General features: G+C 39.5%; 1 protein-coding gene and 1 long non-coding RNA gene across 2 annotated transcripts in view; one reads left to right on the plus strand and one right to left on the minus strand.

Moving 5' to 3' along the window:
- Positions 1–21,679, minus strand: part of LOC147846549 (uncharacterized) — a 1,651,758-nt gene that overhangs the window by 719,876 nt on the left and 910,203 nt on the right. The gene's annotated exons all lie outside the window — the stretch shown is intronic.
- Positions 13,659–20,313, plus strand: LOC147846560 (uncharacterized). Its single transcript, XM_087241431.1, has 2 exons — positions 13,659–17,639; positions 17,721–20,313. The coding sequence occupies exons 1-2, from the start codon at positions 17,192–17,194 to the stop codon at positions 20,087–20,089; spliced, it is 2,817 nt and encodes a 938-aa protein (XP_087097557.1). The 5' UTR covers positions 13,659–17,191; the 3' UTR covers positions 20,090–20,313.

Genomic DNA, 21,679 nt, shown 5'->3' on the forward strand with positions numbered 1-21,679 from the left:
GAAAACACCTGTTCAACGTTTTATTTAATAAATATTTTAATAATTGATCAATTAAACAACACAGCTTAATTTAAAACAAATGTTATGCTAATTTTACTCCTTTATTAATTATGCATATTATGGAAAACACCTGTTTAACGTTTTATTTAATAAATATTTTAATAATTAGTCAGTTGAATATCACAGCTTAATTTAAAACTAATGTTATGCCAATTTTACTACTTTAATAAACATGAATATCATGCAAAATACCTGTTCAACTTTTTATATAATATTTGTACATTTTTAATAACTAGTAAAATACATAATAAACATCACAACTTAAATTAAAACTTAGGGTATGCTAATTTTACTACTTTATTAACTATGCATATTATGCAAAACACCTGTTCCACATTGAATTCAATAAATATTTAAATAATTAATGAATTAAACATCACAGCTTATTTAAAACTATTATTTTGCTGATTTTACTACTTCATCAAATATGCATATCATGCAAAACCCCTGTTCAACTTTTTTATTTAATAAATATTTTTATATTTTAATGATTAGTGAAACATCTATTAAAGATGACAGCTTAATATAAAACTAAAGTTATGATAATTTCTTGTTATTTTATTAAATATTGATTTCATGCAAAACACCTGTTCAAAATTTTAAAAATGTTATATTTGAATAATTAGTCAAACACCTATTAAATATCACAGCTTGAACTGAACAGCAGAAGCGTGGAGGCACCAGGACACACATCGCTTCCTCCAGCAGCAGAGCCAGAAGGAGCGGCTGGTCTCACCCCAATACTGTCCACAGGAGAGAGGAGCAGTCGGCTATCTGTGCCATCCTGTAGACCACACACACAGCCATGATCACTGGAGAAAATAATATGATTTTTCTATTCAATGTCACAAGCTGACTTTGCATGCAAAACACCTGTTTGATTTTATAAACATTTTTATATTTTAATACGTGGTCAGTTAAATATCACACCATAACTTATATTATGGTGATTTATGGCCACTTATTGAATATAAACACTTGCTAAAAACTGCATTGAATAAATATTTTGATATTTATCTGTATTTTTTTTTTTAATACATAAAATATGCATCATAAGCTAAACACCTGTTCAACAATTTAATAAATATGAAATACCAATTAAATATCACAGCTTAATTTACAACTAAAGTTAAGATTATTTCTTGATATTTTATTAAATATGCATCTCATGCAAAACACCTGTTCAAAATTTGATTCAACAGATATTTTTCCTTTTGTATCTTTGTAATATATTGGTATTGTTATCATAATATTATGCTAATTTGATACTACTTTATTGAATATCCAAAAGCTCAAATATCAGCTCAAATTCATATATGATATGATCTAGATTTTCTATTACTTTTTAAATATATTAAATATGCATCTCAAGCAAAACACTTGATCAATATTTTATTTTAATAGTTAGTCAAGGGCGAAGCAGTGGCACAGTTGGCGTTTCTGTGTGGAGTTTGCATGTTCTCTCGGTGTTTGCGTGGGTTTCCTCCAGGTGCTCTGGTTTCACAGTCCAAAGACATACGGTACAGGTGAATTGGGTAGGCTAAATTGTCCGTAGTGTATGAGTATGTGTGTGAATGTTTCCCAGAGATGGGTTGTGGCTGGAAGGGCATCCGCTGCGTAAAAACGTGCTGAATAAGTTGGCGGTTCATTCCGCTGTGGCGACCCTGTATTAATAAAGGGACTAAGCCGACAAGAAAATGAATAAATGAATAATTAGTCAAATGATATTAAATATTACAGCTTAATTTAAAACTAACGTTACTTTATTAAATATGCAGATCGTGAAAAATACCTGCTGTAAGAATTGAAATATTACAAATATTTTTGATGTCTTTGACAATTTAAAACATGAGCTGAAAACAGGGCCAATGGACTCCACAACCCAGCAGGGGGGAATGCGGGAAAAACCAGTTCCTGCTGCATTTGCATCTGAGTATGCTGAAACTCAGCTTCATCCCCCCCATCTCACGCATATGGTCATTTCAATGATTGAATGTTCTAGATTAACCAAACTGACTTTAACTACCATGTTTGATATCATTTGAAATGTCTCAGTGCGATTGGTACAATGGTCTCATTCTCTCAGAAACAGACATCAACACAATAAATATATAACTTCAGGCATCTTTTGAACCACTGTGAAGGGTGTGACTTTACACAGGCAGCACCAAGTGTGAAAGCTCTTTTGTTATACACACACCCCCTTCCTTGAGGGAATTCTTGGATTATTTAAGGTAAGGTTTGAGAAAGGCTCAGGGCGATTCTGCCTAACCAGATCAGCCCATAACATGGAGCCTGCTCCTAGTTATGTATATTTTTGAAGTCAGGTATGCATCTTTCATCTTGGATTTATCTTTGATAATTTGATGTTTTGTATTGATCATTTATGAATTGACTGATTGAATTGGCATAATACATTCACCTGACTAATAAATTGTAATGTTTGACCATATTTTGCTCACTCTGTAATTATTAATTTAAGTAGATTACGCTGTATCCTTGTTTCCGCACGTCTTGCGTCAGGTCAGTAGACGGACTAAAATCCAATTGAGATGGAGCATTGGGCACACTAATTGTGTTTTAGGGATCCGGTTGACTCTTGATATTGATTCATGTGTACTTAGGTGGAAAGGGCGATAACTTCCGTCTAGGTCAACAAGGTGTTGCACGACTAACCTAGATTGGGTACCCGACCTTTGTTTGAAGGTAATATTATTCTAAATTAAGTTCATATGGGAAACCATGGGCTTGGTGAAAACCAAAGTTACTATAGAGTCCAGTAGTCGGGTACATTTATATTAATGCCCTAACCTCTAATTAGAAATGATGATTGTCTTAACTCAAAGGTGTACATCTAAGCGGGACTAACTAAAGTATTTTAGAACGAGCGCGCTGGTAGCGGCCATCTAAAGTATTAGTCAATTACTTCTGTTTAATATTCAAGACTGACCGGAGTGTGACCGTGAGGGACGCCTTTGGCCGAGGCGATTTCTCTGAGCGACATGAGCACCCGAATGAACGGATGTAATAGTTACTAGTGAAGACAAAAGGTTCAAACATTTATCTAAATTACATATCGATATAATCTTCTTAATGTTTTATGATTGGAGTCAGATAAAACGATGATAAATATATTAATATTCTAAACCAGTGGTTCCCAAACCAGTGGTTCTTTGGGGCCCCCCCCATGAACATATACAAACATTGGAGCCCCCCCACCATATAAATACACACGCACACACACACACATATGTACTGTGTATATATATATATATATATATATATATATATATATATATATATATATATATATATATATATATATATGTGTGTGTGTGTGTGTGTGTGTGTGTTTTTGTGTAATATTAATATATAGTAATATGTATAGAAAATATTAATTAATCAGTTTTAACTTGTCTTGGCCTTCAATAAAACTAAAATTTAGGTAGGCTTTGTCATACTGTCTAATCTTTTTCTTCGCCTCTGAAGAATCACTGCATTTACGTTTGTCTGCCATTTTTGTTTTGATTTTGCCTTTACGACACGTTGACAAGCAGATTGCGCGAGTGAGCAAAATTTAAATAATTATTTAAAGTTATTTATTTTAATTATTTTCACTATTATGTTGGAATTTTAAGTATGTGTTTAGATTTTTTTTTTGGTACTTAAATATACATATATAATAGTAGGGCTACTCGATTTTGGGAAAAATCATAATCACGATTATTTTGGTCATAATTGTAATCACAATTATTCAAAACCATTGCCAGTTAAAGTCAAAATTAGTAGCGCTCCTGAGATTTTTTTTTTTTTTATAAATATTTCCCAAATTATGCTTAACAGAGCAAGGAGTTTTAACAGTATTTCCTATAATATTTTTTCTTCTATTTGTTTTATTTTAGCTTGAATAAAGAAAGGTTTAAATATTTTGAAACCAATTTAAGGTCAATATTATTAGCCCCCTTAAGCAATATATATTTTTGATTGTCTGCAGAATAAACTACCGTTATAATGACTTGCCTTATTACTCTAATTAAGCCTTTGAACTGCACTTTAATCTAAATGCTTGTATTTTGAAAAATATCTAGTAAAATATTATATGCTGTCATTATAGCAAAGACAAAAAGAAATCTCAGTAATTAGAAATGAGATATCAAAACTATTATGTTCAGAAATAAGTTAATAAAATATTCTTTCCATGAAACAGAAATTGGGCAGGAAAAGGTTTGCTAATATTCAAGAGGGCTAATAATTCTGACTTCAACTGTATACATAGTTATTTTCCACCCTGCAAAGGAAAGAGAAATAAATACAATAGAATAAAATAAAAATATGAAACAAACTGTGCTTTAAGCATCTTCACTGTAACAAAAACACTTTAGCTACAGCAGTCCTTCAGTCAAGACCAGCGAGGGTTTTCTTGTTATGTTTTTTTAATAATGATAAAAACAGGCGGCAGAAGGATTATAGCGCGCTGTCTCTTTAATGGTTTCTCTTTCACGTCTTTTGATCCTCAACTCCTTTGTTTATTACACAAATGAGGGTTAATGTTAATAATCACTAAACACCGCGTTTTGACACCTATTTGACCATTAAATCGCTCACGTTAAGATGACTTTAGATGTCTGCGCTCCTCTGCTCGTCAGTGTGTGAATGAGAGTGAATGACCGGCCGCATGCTTCTGACTGCGTGATCGTGCTGCGCACACACATAAGCTCTTTCGCGCTTTTAAGAGCAACACGTGTACAACTTGAACGTGGCAAAATAGGATGCAATAACCATTTATCTCGATTAATGCTTTTTTATAATCGTTTGAAACCGAAATCTAAATCGGATTTTCGATTAATTGCAAAGTCCTTTATAATAGTGGAGCATTTTTATGCCTTTTTCTACCTCAATACTTATCCTCTCCCGCGCCCCCCCTGTGAACTCTGGCGCCCCCCTTAGGGGGGCGCGGACCCCAGGTTGGGAACCACTGTTCTAAACCACCTCATACTATAATTGGAGTCAGATATGAGTTAAGTTTAATATAGATCAACATTGTGCACTGGAAAGGCCGAACATGCAGTGAACCTTCATCCACCAGTGGACACCGGCATTGGGCCAACTGGGTGAACCTTACACTGCTCATAATTGCATTTAATAAATATATTTTTATACAATACATGCAAAACACCTGCTTAAAATAAAAATTTGAATTATAATTTTATTAATTTAATCATTTCAAAATATTTAAATAATTAATCAATTAGATGTAAATGTTACCATTTAATTTAAAACTGATGTCATGCTAATTTGTTGGTGACTTTAAGAACTCGTGCAAAATACCTGCTCAAAATATAATTGTATTTTTTTACTACTTTATTATATAAACTAAATATATGCATCTCATGCAAAACACCTGCTCAAAATTGTACTCAATTAATTAAATAATAAAGTCTAAAGAGTAAAATCATATTAGCAGCCAACAACTATCAAAGTACAACATTGTTTACAGTCCATTAAACATTGCTAATGTTGTTTGGAAGTCATACTTACACGCGTTTTAGGCCGAATATGCAAAGTAGCGTGGTAAACAACATATGGACTGCTAAAATGAACACGTGTGAATATACAACCAAATTATTTACCTCAAACAGAAAGCACTAAACAAAAACGTCAAGCTCCGTCCTGAATCAGTGATTCAGAGCACGATTCAAAACCCCAAAGTGATTCAGTGAAGATTCTTCGTCACATCAATGCTGTTTACAGTTTATTTAACGGTTCGACTGAGGTAAAGTTGTTTTTATATACGCACATTAGGACTTTCTTCTTAATAATGTCAGAAATTCTAAATAGTGATATCATATTAGCAGCCAACGAACACAGTACAACATTGTTTACAGACAATTAAATAGTGCTAATGTTGTTTTCAAGTCATACTTACACGCGTTTAAAGACCAAATATTCAAAGTAGCGTGGTAAACAACATATAGACCATTAAAATGAACAAATATGTGAAAACCAACTTTAACTCAGTCCACGACGTCAAGCTCCGTCATTTGTTTTGGGGTTTTGAACCGCGCTCTGAGTCACTGATTCAAACCCCCAAAGTGATTCAGTAAAGATTCTTCGTCACATCAATGCTATTATCATTTATTTATTTGCTTTTTGACATTTTAAAGAAATTCCTACCGTAAAAAAATTATTTTAGTTACTAGTTTCTTATTTGATTGGATTAAGCAAACTTTATTAAGATGCAGCCTATTGAATTAGCAGTTTAATGACACTTCATGTTTAATAGTATGAAGACATACTGCATTTTATGAACTAGAATTTATATATAGAAATTCGTATATATACTGTATATGCAAATGTGGCCTGTTTTCAGTGCATTCACACAGTTTGACCAGCAGGCGTCACCAAATCTTCCATATGTTAATAGTGATTCAGTTGATCCTTATGTACATTTCTAAACATAGCTTATATTTTACAGTCTATGCTTTAGGAGCATGGACGGAGTCATGCTGTAACAGTGTAAACAGGTGCAAATAACTCATTTTACCCCTAAACGAGGACGTAAAGAAGTTGCATTTGAGCCTTTAATATAATGGTAAACAGCAGAGGACGCTGTTTCATGTCACTGTATGAAAACTTTTATGAATTATTTGAATGACCATTTAATTATTATTATTCTATTATTATTAAACAGTTCTGACTGTTTTCAGTTATTGTTTTTTTTTCAGTTTCTAATTCTTTTCATTGCCTGATAATTATACATTTTTTTATTATACAACGTCAGTGACAAACAATAAACTTCACAAGAATTGATAAAGTGCAAACAAAGTGCATTTAATTGCACGCAGTTGATCAAAAGCCTTGATCAAAAGCCTTGCTTTATCCTCCTCTTCCAGAGTATTTGAGGGCTATATAAGCATCCGATGGTTTAAAAAAAGCTTACAACATAAATTTATACATTAAAACATAAGGTTTAGATAATGTTTAAATAGTTTTTTAGGTTTTGGGGTTTTTGTTGCAAGCTGATTTTATCTTGTTCTTTTGCTTTATTTCATCGTGTTTGTTTTCTGTAGCACTTTAAGATTTTACCACTGATCTGTATAGAATGTTCTCTATATAGATCAGTGGGTTTTACCTTAAGTGCTTTACAAATAAAATATTATTATTATTATTATTATCATTTGAATTCTGTGTGAACTGGAAGTTGCTGAGATTTATTTATTTATTTATTTATTTATTTATTTATTGTTTGTTTGTTTGTTTGTTTGTTTGTTTGTTTGTTTGTTTGTTTGTTTGTTTGTTTGTAGTGTTGATGTACTTCCAATCATAGAGCACAACTTGGTCTTGATGGAATCTCCTCCAGAAATGACAGCGACTCTTTGTCTACAAGTTTGTGGGCGTTTGTGCAGTTGCTGTCATGTGATGTGCCTTTGACAGGATGGACTGTACCTCGCGTTCATTTCATACATATTACAAAACTAAAAAACGTTTGTTTTCAAGTGTAGTGTGTTCTTTTAATGCACAGATTTTCAAGCCAGCGCGTTTGTTGACATTCAAACTGTTATAAAAGCACATGTCTGGTTCGAGCTTTTCCCCTGGAGAATTGTCAGTCTATTGCGATAGCTGATTGGCTCCTGTACTAGGCTAGACATTCACCATATTGACCGTTACACTTCACGCCAAAAGCATGAGAGTTGGCAGCTATACACTTTTCTCCATTCAAAACTAACTGACACACCTTGTGTATTCCATAGTCTTTGCTGATGGTAAGAGAGTGTTTTAATATGCAGTTGCTATAGAAACCCTCAGGTTGATGTCAACAGAAGGACCACCACTTTAAACGCAGAAGCAAATGGTCAGACTTTGATTGAAGATTACCACAATTAACACATTTTTTTCAGTAAATTAACTTACACGGATTAATTATTCACCTTAAGAACAACAATGTGAGCTAGCAAAATAAACATTATAAATTTTGAATTTATGCAACCTTTAAAGACCATTTATAAACACACTAGCAACGTTATTGATGATAATCCAGTCGCTTCACTAGTAGCACCAACTTGCTCTAAATTCTAGGCTTATGCTAGTGTTGAATAAAATTAGCAAGCAATGTAAATTAAATATGACAAGATGACGCTGCGGTGCCAGAAACTTGTATTATTGTCGGCTAAGTGAAGTAAGTAAAGGGTGCCTGATAATATACAGTGCCTGCGCCTCAATGTGCTTACTTTGCACTCTAAATTATTGAGTATTACAAATGTTATATACCATTTAAATCAGAAAGTTGGATATGCACATTGAGACGCAGGGATATTAATGATTTACATCAGTGGTGCTCAACCCTGTTCCCGGAGATCGACCTTCCTGCAAAGTTCAGCTCCAACCCTGATCAAGCACACCTGAACCAATTAATTAGGACCTGAACAGCATTGGATAATTACAGGCAGGTGTATTTGATATGGGTTGCAACTGAAATCTGCAGGGAGGTCGATCTCCAGGAACAGGGTTGGTCACACCTGATTTACATGAATCATTCATAACGGAGATTCATTCACAAACGAATCGCTCCCTCCATCAGAATTAGAAGTGAAAGCAGGAGAGGAGGTATTTCAGGACATGGATTAAATCAAGTTTAACAGGTAGGGAGGATAATACATTTCCATTCACACAAACATGTGCTCTTTGTCAGCAATGGCCATGCGGTCAATTATCTATAAATATAGAAAAGAGATGTAAAATTATAATTTAAAAAAAATATATTTGCATACTGACCACCGGGAAAACTCCCCATCATACACTGAAAAAAGTGTTGCATGCAGAACTGTTGCAAACAATTTATTTGTGTTGAATTTAAACAAACAAACTAAGTTTAATAATGTTCAACTTAATTTGTTTGTTTAAATTCAACACAAATAAATTGTTTAGAACCACTTAACGTAAAAAAATTGAGTAAATCCAAGGAATCATCTTTGAAAAAAAAATTTCAGTGTAGATAAATGTACTGTAGGTTGGTAATTCCCCTATGGTTTGTATTCTCACATGGAAGTTAAACAGTAAAATAAAAAAATATGTGCATGTCTTTCATGGTCATCCATTAATAGGTGAAGGGAGGCAAACCAGTCACCGTTTATTTAACTTCATGAATGTCACTGAGAACCACTCAACATCCCTCAAAACAAAACAAAAGTTTGATTGAAAAATGATGTGTAATTGAACTAAATATGTAACTTTGGTATATTACAGAACATAATCGAAAAACTCAATAGTATCTGGATGCAGCCTCTATGATGCAAGCTGAGACTGCATCACTCAGCGATGCAATGTCAGACACATGCAATCAATGGAGTGAGTGACGTCACTGTGACGGGTAGGGTTAGGGGCGGGGTTAGGTGAGCGCATTAAAAAGCATTGGATGCAGCTCAGATAGTAGATACCAGATAGTAGATACTCAGATACCAGGTCTGCATCCAGACCCCTCTCGAAAAACTTGAAACCCCCCCTCTCTCTGATCGTCAATGTATACTTCGCACCCTGCCATTGTGCATGAGTGTGTGTTTGTGTGTGTGAATGTGACAATGTAAAGGTGTTTCCCAGTACTGGGTTGTGGCTGGAAGGGCATCCGCTGCATGGAACATATGCTGGAATAGTTGGCGGTTCCTTCAGTTGTGGCGACCCCTGATAAATTAGGGACTAAGAAGAAAAAAAAGACTGAATGAATGCTTGCAAATGCCTACATAGTGGCAGATTAAATAACAAGACTATCCTATGATAATGAGGGAGAGATGGTCGCTAGTGGGCATGGCTTTCCCTCTCTAATGAACAAATGGAGAATGCCAATCAAAATGTTTCCGCAGACTGTTTTGTGTGGTTTATTTATAAACTAATTTCGAGAGAATCATGTGCTTATGATCAACACGGCTGGCTCCTCATTAGCCCGTAATCTGCCCTATTAGATGATTACCGAAGCATTATAAATAATCTGAGTTTTTCACTCCAGTTATCTTCTCTTGAAGATCCCCCCCTTCCACCCCTTCCACCCCTTTTTTCCAATAGGGCGACACGATGGCCCAGGGGCTAGCACTGTTGCCTCACAGCCAGAACATCGCTGGTCCAACCTCCTATCGGGCTGGTTGGTGTTTCTGTGTGGAGTTTACATGTTCTCCCCGTGGTCGCGTGGGTTTCCCCCGGGTTCCCCGGTTTCCTCCCACTGGCCAAAAAACACAAACCATAGCCAATCGACTAAACCAAATTATCACCCAAGACAACCTTAGTTTACACTGCTCACACGGAGACAAGCAGGGGAGTTCTCGAAACCTACCTGAGCTCGAACTCCCCTCTCGCCCTTCTAAAGGGAGGGAGCCCCAGGCTCGAGGATATTATGAGCTCAGGGCTCTCTCACGGGACAGCATGCCAAATACGCTTTATTGATTATCAGCTTAGTGTGAACTCTTGAATATCAAGTGTGGTTATAAAAAATAAAATCAAGCAGTTTTTACCATTAGAAGCTGCTTATATTCACAGATTGTTGCCACACAACTGTGTTTAAACCTCTTTAAAAAGTAGAGGTGTCAAAATTAATTGTTTCTTCGTTGCACCGCGATGCAGACGCGGACAATAAGGTATTGGTTCAGTAATAATCATAACCGGTTATTATGCACTGACGTCATTTATCTCCTATGCGCTCTGTCGCGAGGGAGGTGAGTACGGGTATTTACAACACTCAGCCAACTCAGGGCCGGTCCGTGGCATAGGCACCATAGGCAAATGCTAAGGGCGCTGTACATCCAGGGGGGCGCCAGAAAGGAGCACGGTTCAGTTGGTTTTGTTTTCGATTTTCCTGACACACATTCAGTTATAGACGGCATTAACTCAAAAAAACTCTTACCCTAAAAAGATCTAAAGTGTATTTCCTACAAAAAGACAAAGCTAGTTATGTTTCACAGCTGTCTTTCTTTTTTTTTCGCTCGACATTACAAGCACTGCTCCGTTTAAGCCCTCGCAATATGTGTTTAGCCGGGAGAGCTCCCAGTAAGGGACCGTCGGAAAAGTGCTTATTTTTTTTCGTTTTTTTTCGTTTTTCTGCTCCACTCAGCGCGAGCTCTCCCTGTTGCGAGGGCTTAAGTGCGTGTGTGTGTTTGTTTGGTACTGTCAATGTTTGTGTATGTGTTTGAATGAGAGAAAGTGTGGTGCTGTGTGTCTGTGTGTTTATACAGGCAGCTTGTTATAGCCTCCCCCCTAATATATAACACTGTATATGGAAAGCATCGTCAATCCGAGATATCAAATTGAACCGAATCGAAGGCATGATAATCATAACCGAACCAAACCGTGAGACCAGTATAGGTTCAAACCTCTATTAAAAAGGAATATTTCCATTATAGGTCCCCATTAGAGACATTTTATCCAAAAGATTTCCTCCAGATGTGCTGATAAAGAGGTCTTTTAGTGTTTTTTGTGGCATGCTTGAACACAGATCGCTGTTTTTGTGGAAGATCTGCATGTCTGGATGTCTTCAGTTGCTCAATCATTTGACAGGGCAGATAAATGTCAGATCAGATCTGGATGTGCTTTATTTCACTGCAGGGCGGATCAAACAGTAGATCCTGACTCATATGCTTTCATACCTCTTGTGTAGGTTTCATAAAAAAATTACAGTGAATCAAAATGAAAAGAATTTGGCGCCGATTTGGGCAGTGTTATGATTAATGAATCGTGGGTGTGAAAAATCGAGATAGGATGACATTAAGTGCTTCATCGTGGTGTTTCATGTTGATGACAGCAAGCACCGTCGATCTGTTTTGTCAACACTGCATCTATTAAAAACCATAAATTGTGGCTGATGGGTCATTCGGGTGCCATTTAAATACCTCAAATGCTTGGGTGTAAACTTAGATGAATAACTGATGCCTACAAAGCCATAGATATATACAAGGGATGTCACCTACGCTGTTGTTGTCTATTGGAAGATATGTGTCAATAGAGCTGCCATTTTGGTACAGGGTAGTGCTGTTTTGAAATGAATGTGGGTGCAAGGTGCAGTGGAGGACTGGCCGTCTGAAGCTAGTGAAATATTCACATATATACAGCACGACACACATTAGAGTCTGCATTCCCGCAGCTGTCCCCAAACCGATTTCTGCGGCGCGGGAAGAAATTTCCGAATAAATCACGGGAGCGGTCGGTAACGTGTTTAATTTGGGACGGGAGGGGGCTGTCTAGCAATATCGCTCCCGACTCCTGAGCGAGCACGCGTATGTATGTGTGTAAATGAAATAGTGCGATGCTGTGTTTAGCTTGTTTGTTGCTGTGTGTGTGTGTGTGTGTGTGTATATGTGTGCGCACGCGCGAATGAGAAATGTGTGTGTGCGCGCGCGAATAAGAGAGAGTTTTGCATGTGTGTGTGCTTGGTGCTTATGTATGTGTGTGTGTGTGTGTTAGTGTGTGCGCGCGCGAATGAGAGAGAGAGAGAGAGAAGAGAGCTTTGCCTGTATGTGTGCTTGGTGCTTATGTGTGTGTGTTAGTGGGCGCGCACGAATGAGAGAGAGAGAGCTTTGTCGGTGTGTCTGTGCTTAGTGCTGTGTGTGTGTGTGTTTATACAGACAGCTTGTTATAGGCTGTATGAACTGTATAGTTGGGTGATTTTCAGTTTTGTTCTCCCCCTCCGCTCTTTAGTGGGATCGGGCGCGGCGGGTAGAAACAGGGGATCGGGCAGCAGGACAACAAATGCTTAATATAAGCGGGAGCGGTCGGGTTCGGGCTAAAACCTGGCGGGTGCGGGCGGGAGCAGGATTCAAAATTTAGTCCCGCGCAGATCTCTAACACACATGACGTCACAATGGGTTCAACCGCGCATAACGGTTGCAAAAACAGACCAGTTGTAAACATGTTGTGTTGTGCGGTAGGATGCCAAAATCGTTAAACCGCATTTGGCTAACAGCAATCATAAGAGCTGAATAGAGTGAGGACCTAATTAAAAATGCTGGACTCTGCAGTTCTTATTTTGAATCAGGTAAGTTCACGCTATGCTGAATCATACACATCACTCGTTTCTGATTGCAATAATGATTTCAGCAAAAACAGTGAAATGTGGTTAATTAAACTGCGCAGACTGAATGCTAAGAGTGAAATGTATAAATCTAAGTTCACACACCCTGCCATACAGGTGCTGTTTGCTATCAGAATGAAGTTGTTCGAGAGGGTGCTCGCTGCAGAGCCATTTGAGGAGAGCTGAGCTCCAGCGAGGGGGAGCATGAGCTGTCGCTCCTCCTCCTGTAAGCTGTTTTAATGCGTACACCAACCCCACCCCTAACCCTACCCCCAGTGACATCACTCGTAGAAGAAGTGCAAAAAAGGTGGAGCTCAAGCTTAAGCTCCCCCTCGCTGGAGCTCAGCTCTCCTCAAATGGCTCTGCAGCGAGCACCACTTGAGTTGTTCTGCTTGTTGATGATTACCCAGGCCTTGTATACAGTAGCTCTGTCTTCTTTCCTTGTCTTTGGCTAGGCAGAACCTTGGTTTTTAGCACTACAAAGTTTTAAATCTGGTAATCCTGGAACATTATATCTTGCACATGACCACACAGAACAAACTTGTAAGCAAACTTGTGTATAATACTAGAAGTTGTTTAGCCACTGTTTCCTTGGTTACTATAAGAGCTTGTGTAGCGAACGCAAACGCGGTTTCGCGTCGTCCGCCTCAGTTTCGGCCCTTGTTTTGACTCGGGAGGCGTGTCCAAACGCCAGGTAACCACTATATAGCGAGCACGCTAGCATTAGTCGGCAGGAGAAGCACTTTATCAGCATCTAGACCAGCAGCCTGTAAGTACATTTAAGATTTGTTTCAGTTGTTGTGTATGGTTTGAGGACTTGTTTCCAGCTGTTTGTGTAAAGTTGTAGGACATTTAAACTTGCTTTCAGTTGTGTATAATACTAGAAGTTGTTTAGCCACTGTTTCCTTGGTTACTATAAGAGCTTGTGTAGCGAACGCAAACGCGGTTTCGCGTCGTCCGCCTCAGTTTCGGCCCTTGTTTTGACTCGGGAGGCGTGTCCAAACGCCAGGTAACCACTATATAGCGAGCACGCTAGCATTAGTCGGCAGGAGAAGCACTTTATCAGCATCTAGACCAGCAGCCTGTAAGTACATTTAAGATTTGTTTCAGTTGTTGTGTATGGTTTGAGGACTTGTTTCCAGCTGTTTGTGTAAAGTTGTAGGACATTTAAACTTGCTTTCAGTTGTGTATAATACTAGAAGTTGTTTAGCCACTGTTTCCTTGGTTACTATAAGAGCTTGTGTAGCGAACGCAAACGCGGTTTCGCGTCGTCCGCCTCAGTTTCGGCCCTTGTTTTGACTCGGGAGGCGTGTCCAAACGCCAGGTAACCACTATATAGCGAGCACGCTAGCATTAGTCGGCAGGAGAAGCACTTTATCAGCATCTAGACCAGCAGCCTGTAAGTACATTTAAGATTTGTTTCAGTTGTTGTGTATGGTTTGAGGACTTGTTTCCAGCTGTTTGTGTAAAGTTGTAGGACATTTAAACTTGCTTTCAGTTGTGTATAATACTAGAAGTTGTTTAGCCACTGTTTCCTTGGTTACTATAAGAGCTTGTGTAGCGAACGCAAACGCGGTTTCGCGTCGTCCGCCTCAGTTTCGGCCCTTGTTTTGACTCGGGAGGCGTGTCCAAACGCCAGGTAACCACTATATAGCGAGCACGCTAGCATTAGTCGGCAGGAGAAGCACTTTATCAGCATCTAGACCAGCAGCCTGTAAGTACATTTAAGATTTGTTTCAGTTGTTGTGTATGGTTTGAGGACTTGTTTCCAGCTGTTTGTGTAAAGTTGTAGGACATTTAAACTTGCTTTCAGTTGTGTATAATACTAGAAGTTGTTTAGCCACTGTTTCCTTGGTTACTATAAGAGCTTGTGTAGCGAACGCAAACGCGGTTTCGCGTCGTCCGCCTCAGTTTCGGCCCTTGTTTTGACTCGGGAGGCGTGTCCAAACGCCAGGTAACCACTATATAGCGAGCACGCTAGCATTAGTCGGCAGGAGAAGCACTTTATCAGCATCTAGACCAGCAGCCTGTAAGTACATTTAAGATTTGTTTCAGTTGTTGTGTATGGTTTGAGGACTTGTTTCCAGCTGTTTGTGTAAAGTTGTAGGACATTTAAACTTGCTTTCAGTTGTGTATAATACTAGAAGTTGTTTAGCCACTGTTTCCTTGGTTACTATAAGAGCTTGTGTAGCGAACGCAAACGCGGTTTCGCGTCGTCCGCCTCAGTTTCGGCCCTTGTTTTGACTCGGGAGGCGTGTCCAAACGCCAGGTAACCACTATATAGCGAGCACGCTAGCATTAGTCGGCAGGAGAAGCACTTTATCAGCACCTAGACCAGCAGCCTGTAAGTACATTTAAGATTTGTTTCAGTTGTTGTGTATGGTTTGAGGACTTGTTTCCAGCTGTTTGTGTAAAGTTGTAGGACATTTAAACTTGCTTTCAGTTGTGTATAATACTAGAAGTTGTTTAGCCACTGTTTCCTTGGTTACTATAAGAGCTTGTGTAGCGAACGCAAACGCGGTTTCGCGTCGTCCGCCTCAGTTTCGGCCCTTGTTTTGACTCGGGAGGCGTGTCCAAACGCCAGGTAACCACTATATAGCGAGCACGCTAGCATTAGTCGGCAGGAGAAGCACTTTATCAGCACCTAGACCAGCAGCCTGTAAGTACATTTAAGATTTGTTTCAGTTGTTGTGTATGGTTTGAGGACTTGTTTCCAGCTGTTTGTGTAAAGTTGTAGGACATTTAAACTTGCTTTCAGTTGTGTATAATACTAGAAGTTGTTTAGCCACTGTTTCCTTGGTTACTATAAGAGCTTGTGTAGCGAACGCAAACGCGGTTTCGCGTCGTCCGCCTCAGTTTCGGCCCTTGTTTTGACTCGGGAGGCGTGTCCAAACGCCAGGTAACCACTATATAGCGAGCACGCTAGCATTAGTCGGCAGGAGAAGCACTTTATCAGCATCTAGACCAGCAGCCTGTAAGTACATTTAAGATTTGTTTCAGTTGTTGTGTATGGTTTGAGGACTTGTTTCCAGCTGTTTGTGTAAAGTTGTAGGACATTTAAACTTGCTTTCAGTTGTGTATAATACTAGAAGTTGTTTAGCCACTGTTTCCTTGGTTACTATAAGAGCTTGTGTAGCGAACGCAAACGCGGTTTCGCGTCGTCCGCCTCAGTTTCGGCCCTTGTTTTGACTCGGGAGGCGTGTCCAAACGCCAGGTAACCACTATATAGCGAGCACGCTAGCATTAGTCGGCAGGAGAAGCACTTTATCAGCATCTAGACCAGCAGCCTGTAAGTACATTTAAGATTTGTTTCAGTTGTTGTGTATGGTTTGAGGACTTGTTTCCAGCTGTTTGTGTAAAGTTGTAGGACATTTAAACTTGCTTTCAGTTGTGTATAATACTAGAAGTTGTTTAGCCACTGTTTCCTTGGTTACTATAAGAGCTTGTGTAGCGAACGCAAACGCGGTTTCGCGTCGTCCGCCTCAGTTTCGGCCCTTGTTTTGACTCGGGAGGCGTGTCCAAACGCCAGGTAACCACTATATAGCGAGCACGCTAGCATTAGTCGGCAGGAGAAGCACTTTATCAGCATCTAGACCAGCAGCCTGTAAGTACATTTAAGATTTGTTTCAGTTGTTGTGTATGGTTTGAGGACTTGTTTCCAGCTGTTTGTGTAAAGTTGTAGGACATTTAAACTTGCTTTCAGTTGTGTATAATACTAGAAGTTGTTTAGCCACTGTTTCCTTGGTTACTATAAGAGCTTGTGTAGCGAACGCAAACGCGGTTTCGCGTCGTCCGCCTCAGTTTCGGCCCTTGTTTTGACTCTCGAGGCGTGTCCAGCTGAATTCAATCAGCTAGTGCTTTGGGGTTATATAAACAACTAGTTCACCGCGGCAGCGGTCGCGGCAGCCTCGTGTGAAGACCGCCTCGTGTGAAGACCGACGAGGGTAAAGACCATCGACTCTACCTGCGCGACTCCACCGAGCAAAGACACCGACAAAGCACTTGAGTACTTTACTGTATTGTTTTACTTTACACTTATTTTTTTTTTTTTTTTTTTTTTTTTTTTGTTGTCAGTGCACTTTTATTATGTGTTTTCTAATTCCTGTTGTTACTAACACTCGCAAAACACGGGAGGTGCGCTGCAGGCGTAATCCTCACAACCTTCGTTCAATACATGTATCTACTATTTCACAACTCTCTCTCTCCGTGGGCCTCTGGAATTGTCAATCAGCTGTTAACAAGGCTGATTTTATTACCTCCATAGCTACATATTCTGACTATAATCTCATGGCTCTAACTGAGACCTGGTTGAGGCCGGAGGACACTGCTACACATGCTACTCTTTCTGCTAATTTCTCTTTTTCCCACACTCCTCGTCAGACAGGGAGAGGGGGTGGGACTGGACTACTAATTTCCAAAGAATGGAAATTTACTCTGATACCGTCCCTGCCAACAATCAGCTCCTTTGAATTCCATGCAGTCACCATTATCCACCCCTTCTACATAAATGTGGTTGTCATCTACCGCCCACCAGGTAAATTAGGTCACTTCCTAGATGAACTGGATGTTCTTCTCTCATCTTTTTCTAATTTTGCCACTCCCTTATTGGTGCTAGGTGACTTCAACATTTACGTTGACAAACCGCAAGCTGCAGACTTTCAGACTTTGCTTGCCTCTTTTGACCTAAAAAGAGCACCTACTTCTGCTACCCACAAATCAGGTAATCAGCTAGACCTTATTTACACACGACACTGCTTCACTGATCAAACAATAGTAACTCCACTACAAATATCTGATCATTTCCTTCTGTCTCTCAACATCCACATTACTCCTGAGCCGCCACACACTCCTACACTGGTTACCTTTCGCAGAAACCTACGATCTCTCTCACCCAATAGACTATCCACCATTGTTTCAGACTCTCTTCCTCCATCTCGCAAACTCACTGCACTTGATTCGAACAGTGCCACTAATACACTCTGCTCCACACTAGCATCATGTCTAGACCGATTATGTCCTCTTGCATCCAGGCCAGCCCGTGCCAGTCCTCCTGCACCCTGGCTCTCGGATGCTCTCCGTGAGCATCGCTCAAAACTTCGGGCTGCGGAGAGAATTTGGCGGAAAACTAAAAATCCTGCACATCTCTTAACATACCAAACTCTTCTGTCCTCTTTCTCAGCTGAGGTTACTTCTGCAAAGCAGACGTATTACCGTCTGAAAATCAACAATGCCACTAATCCTCGCCTACTTTTTAAAACATTTTCCTCCCTCCTCTATCCTCCTCCTCCACCCACATCCTCCACACTTACTACTGATGACTTTGCTACATTCTTCTGCACCAAAACTGCAAAAATCAGTGCTCAATTTGCTGCACCTACAACAAATACGCAAGATACAACACCAACACCACACACACTCACCTCTTTTTCTCAGCTCTCTGAGTCTGAGGTGTCCAAACTTGTGCTATCTAGCCATGCTACCACCTGTCCACTCGATCCCATTCCCTCTCATCTCTTGCAAGCCATCTCTCCTGCAGTCATACCAACACTGACTCACATAATTAACACATCTCTTGACTCTGGTTTATTCCCCACTACATTTAAGCAGGCTAGGGTAACCCCACTGCTAAAGAAACCCAACCTGGACCATACGCTACTTGAAAACTACAGACCAGTATCCCTGCTTCCATTCATGGCCAAGATTCTGGAGAAAGTAGTGTTCAATCAAGTCCTGGACTTTCTTACTCAAAACAATCTCATGGACAACAAGCAATCCGGCTTTAAGAAAGGCCACTCAACTGAGACTGCCCTGCTCTCGGTCGTGGAGGATCTCAGACTGGCTAAAGCAGACTCTAAATCATCAGTCCTCATTTTGCTGGACTTGTCAGCTGCTTTTGACACTGTCAACCACCAGATCCTGCTATCTACGCTTGAGTCACTGGGCGTTGCGGGCACTGTTATACAATGGTTCAGATCTTACCTCTCTGACAGGTCATTCAGGGTGTCTTGGAGGGGAGAGGTGTCCAACCTACAGCATCTAAACACTGGGGTACCTCAAGGCTCTGTTCTTGGGCCACTTCTCTTCTCCATCTACACATCCTCTCTAGGACCAGTCATCCAGAGACATGGATTCTCCTACCACTGCTATGCTGATGATACCCAGCTATACCTCTCTTTTCATCCTGATGATCCCTCGGTTCCAGCTCGTATCTCAGCCTGCCTGTTGGATATTTCACACTGGATGAAAGATCATCATCTTCAGCTGAACCTCGCAAAAACGGAAATGCTTGTAGTTTCTGCCAACCCGACTCTACACCATAACTTTTCAATCCAGATGGATGGGGCAACCATTACTGCATCCAAAATGGTGAAAAGCCTTGGAGTAACGATTGATGACCAACTAAACTTCTCTGACCACATTTCTAGAACTGCTCGATCGTGCAGATTTGCACTCTATAACATCAGAAAGATCCGACCCTTCTTATCGGAACATGCAGCTCAACTCCTTGTTCAAGCTCTTGTTCTCTCCAAACTGGATTACTGCAACTCTCTACTAGCTGGGCTTCCAGCTAACTCTATCAAGCCTCTTCAACTGCTCCAGAATGCAGCAGCACGAGTTGTCTTCAATGAACCTAAACGAGCACATGTCACTCCGCTGCTAGTCCGTTTGCACTGGCTGCCAGTTGCTGCTCGCATCAAATTCAAAACTCTGATGTTTGCCTACAAAGTGACTTCTGGCCTAGCACCTTCTTATCTGCACTCACTTCTGCAGATCTATGTGCCCTCCAGAAACTTGCGTTCTGTGAATGAACGTCGCCTCGTGGTTCCATCCCAAAGAGGAAAAAAATCACTTTCGCGAACGCTCACGCTCAATCTGCCCAGTTGGTGGAATGAACTCCCTAACTGCATCAGAACAGCAGAGTCACTCGCTATTTTCAAGAAACGACTAAAAACTCAACTATTTAGTCTCCACTTCACTTCCTAATCTGCAATTGCCTATTTGAATATCACACTAACTGTACAAAAAAAAAAAAAAAAAAAAAAAAAAAAAAAAAATTACTAACACTTCCCTTCTTAGACTTTACAGACCTGAAACTTGCCTTTAGTACTTATTCATTGTTGCTCTTAGTGGTGTAAATTGCTTCCTTGTCCTCATTTGTAAGTCGCTTTGGATAAAAGCGTCTGCTAAATGACTAAATGTAAATGTAAGCATCCAAGGACTTGTAGGTCTTTAAATTCTCTCTTGTAAAATCAATTGGAGCTTCAATAGCTGCGTCCCAAATCGCATACTTATGCACTATTCTACGCTATTTTGTAGTATAAATAGTGTAAGTAGTGTGTTCACACTGAAAACTCTAAAAATGATAAGTGCACTTTAATTACCCGGATGATGCACTCATTCAGCCGCTAAAATGAAGTGTGTAATGATGGACACTTCACGCACTCAACGACCGCAGGTTTGCTTACGTAGCGGAAGGGGCGGAGCTATCGGACGCACATGTTGAATAACTTTATTTATTTTAGATGGTGAAAGCAAAATTCTCCTACAAGAGTGATTATAGCACCTCCCGATGGTGAATGCGGTTATACTCACGGCAGGTATTATCTGATAATTCGGTTGTTTATTTCACTGATTTGGCAACCATCAAACGTCATCAGGGAAACAGTTTGAATTTCCGCTTAGTAAAAAAACATTAGTGTGCCATTTGGGACGCCACTACATACATATACTATCCTGCTGAGTGTGCAAGTGCATAAGCACATGCATGAGTGCATAGAGTATAGTGTGCCATTTGGGACGCAGCTAATGAGATTGTATATTTGGGGCTGGATGCTCGGCCATTTCGTCTCATCCAACATCCATTGGGAGGTGCTGTCGCAAATGGACCTGTCAGACAAACACCGCTCTCCTTAACGATAATTTTGTCGAATCACTGTGCTCATCACTGAGTGACAAGCTGTTAAAATACGCTGAAAGCATTATGTAAATACTATATATAATCTGTGATCAATACAACTTATCTCTAACACAACAATGAACTCTGTACTGCATTAGATGTCATTCTCTCAATGTAAATACTAGCTCTCCTGGGTTTTTTTTTTCTGCAACCTCAATGCGCACGCATCCTGATTGTTTACAAACCGGTAATTCGCCTATTGACCTTATTCTAAAAAGCGGAAGTGCGCCTGTTTTCGCGATTGTTTTAAAACTTCCGATTCAGTCGCCTATGGGAGAAATGACTAGGAATAAAAAACGGCAGAAAACGGTCAAACTACTTGCCCTACAAACAAATGTCTGCATGAATATACAGACCAAGTAGAAGAATATAATAAGAAAATATCAGTTTGCAATATTTTCGAACACTTACGCTGTCTGTCAGGGCTTTAGATTTGCGGGATTAAAACCACTTAACGCAAACATGCAGTGACAATGGTATGAACCATTATAGGGGTGGTCAAATATATATTTACGTTATCTATTATTTTAATTAGTAATATTATTTAAGATAGAGATCAGAGCAAGCTATTTCCTAATTATTTAAGGGCAGATCCCCCCATATATTTTGTTTTGATG

This window comes from Danio rerio, chromosome 2 (assembly GCF_052040795.2).
Source record: "Danio rerio strain M-AB ecotype USA chromosome 2, GRCz13ab, whole genome shotgun sequence".
In the NCBI taxonomy this organism is placed as follows: Eukaryota; Metazoa; Chordata; class Actinopteri; order Cypriniformes; family Danionidae; genus Danio; species Danio rerio.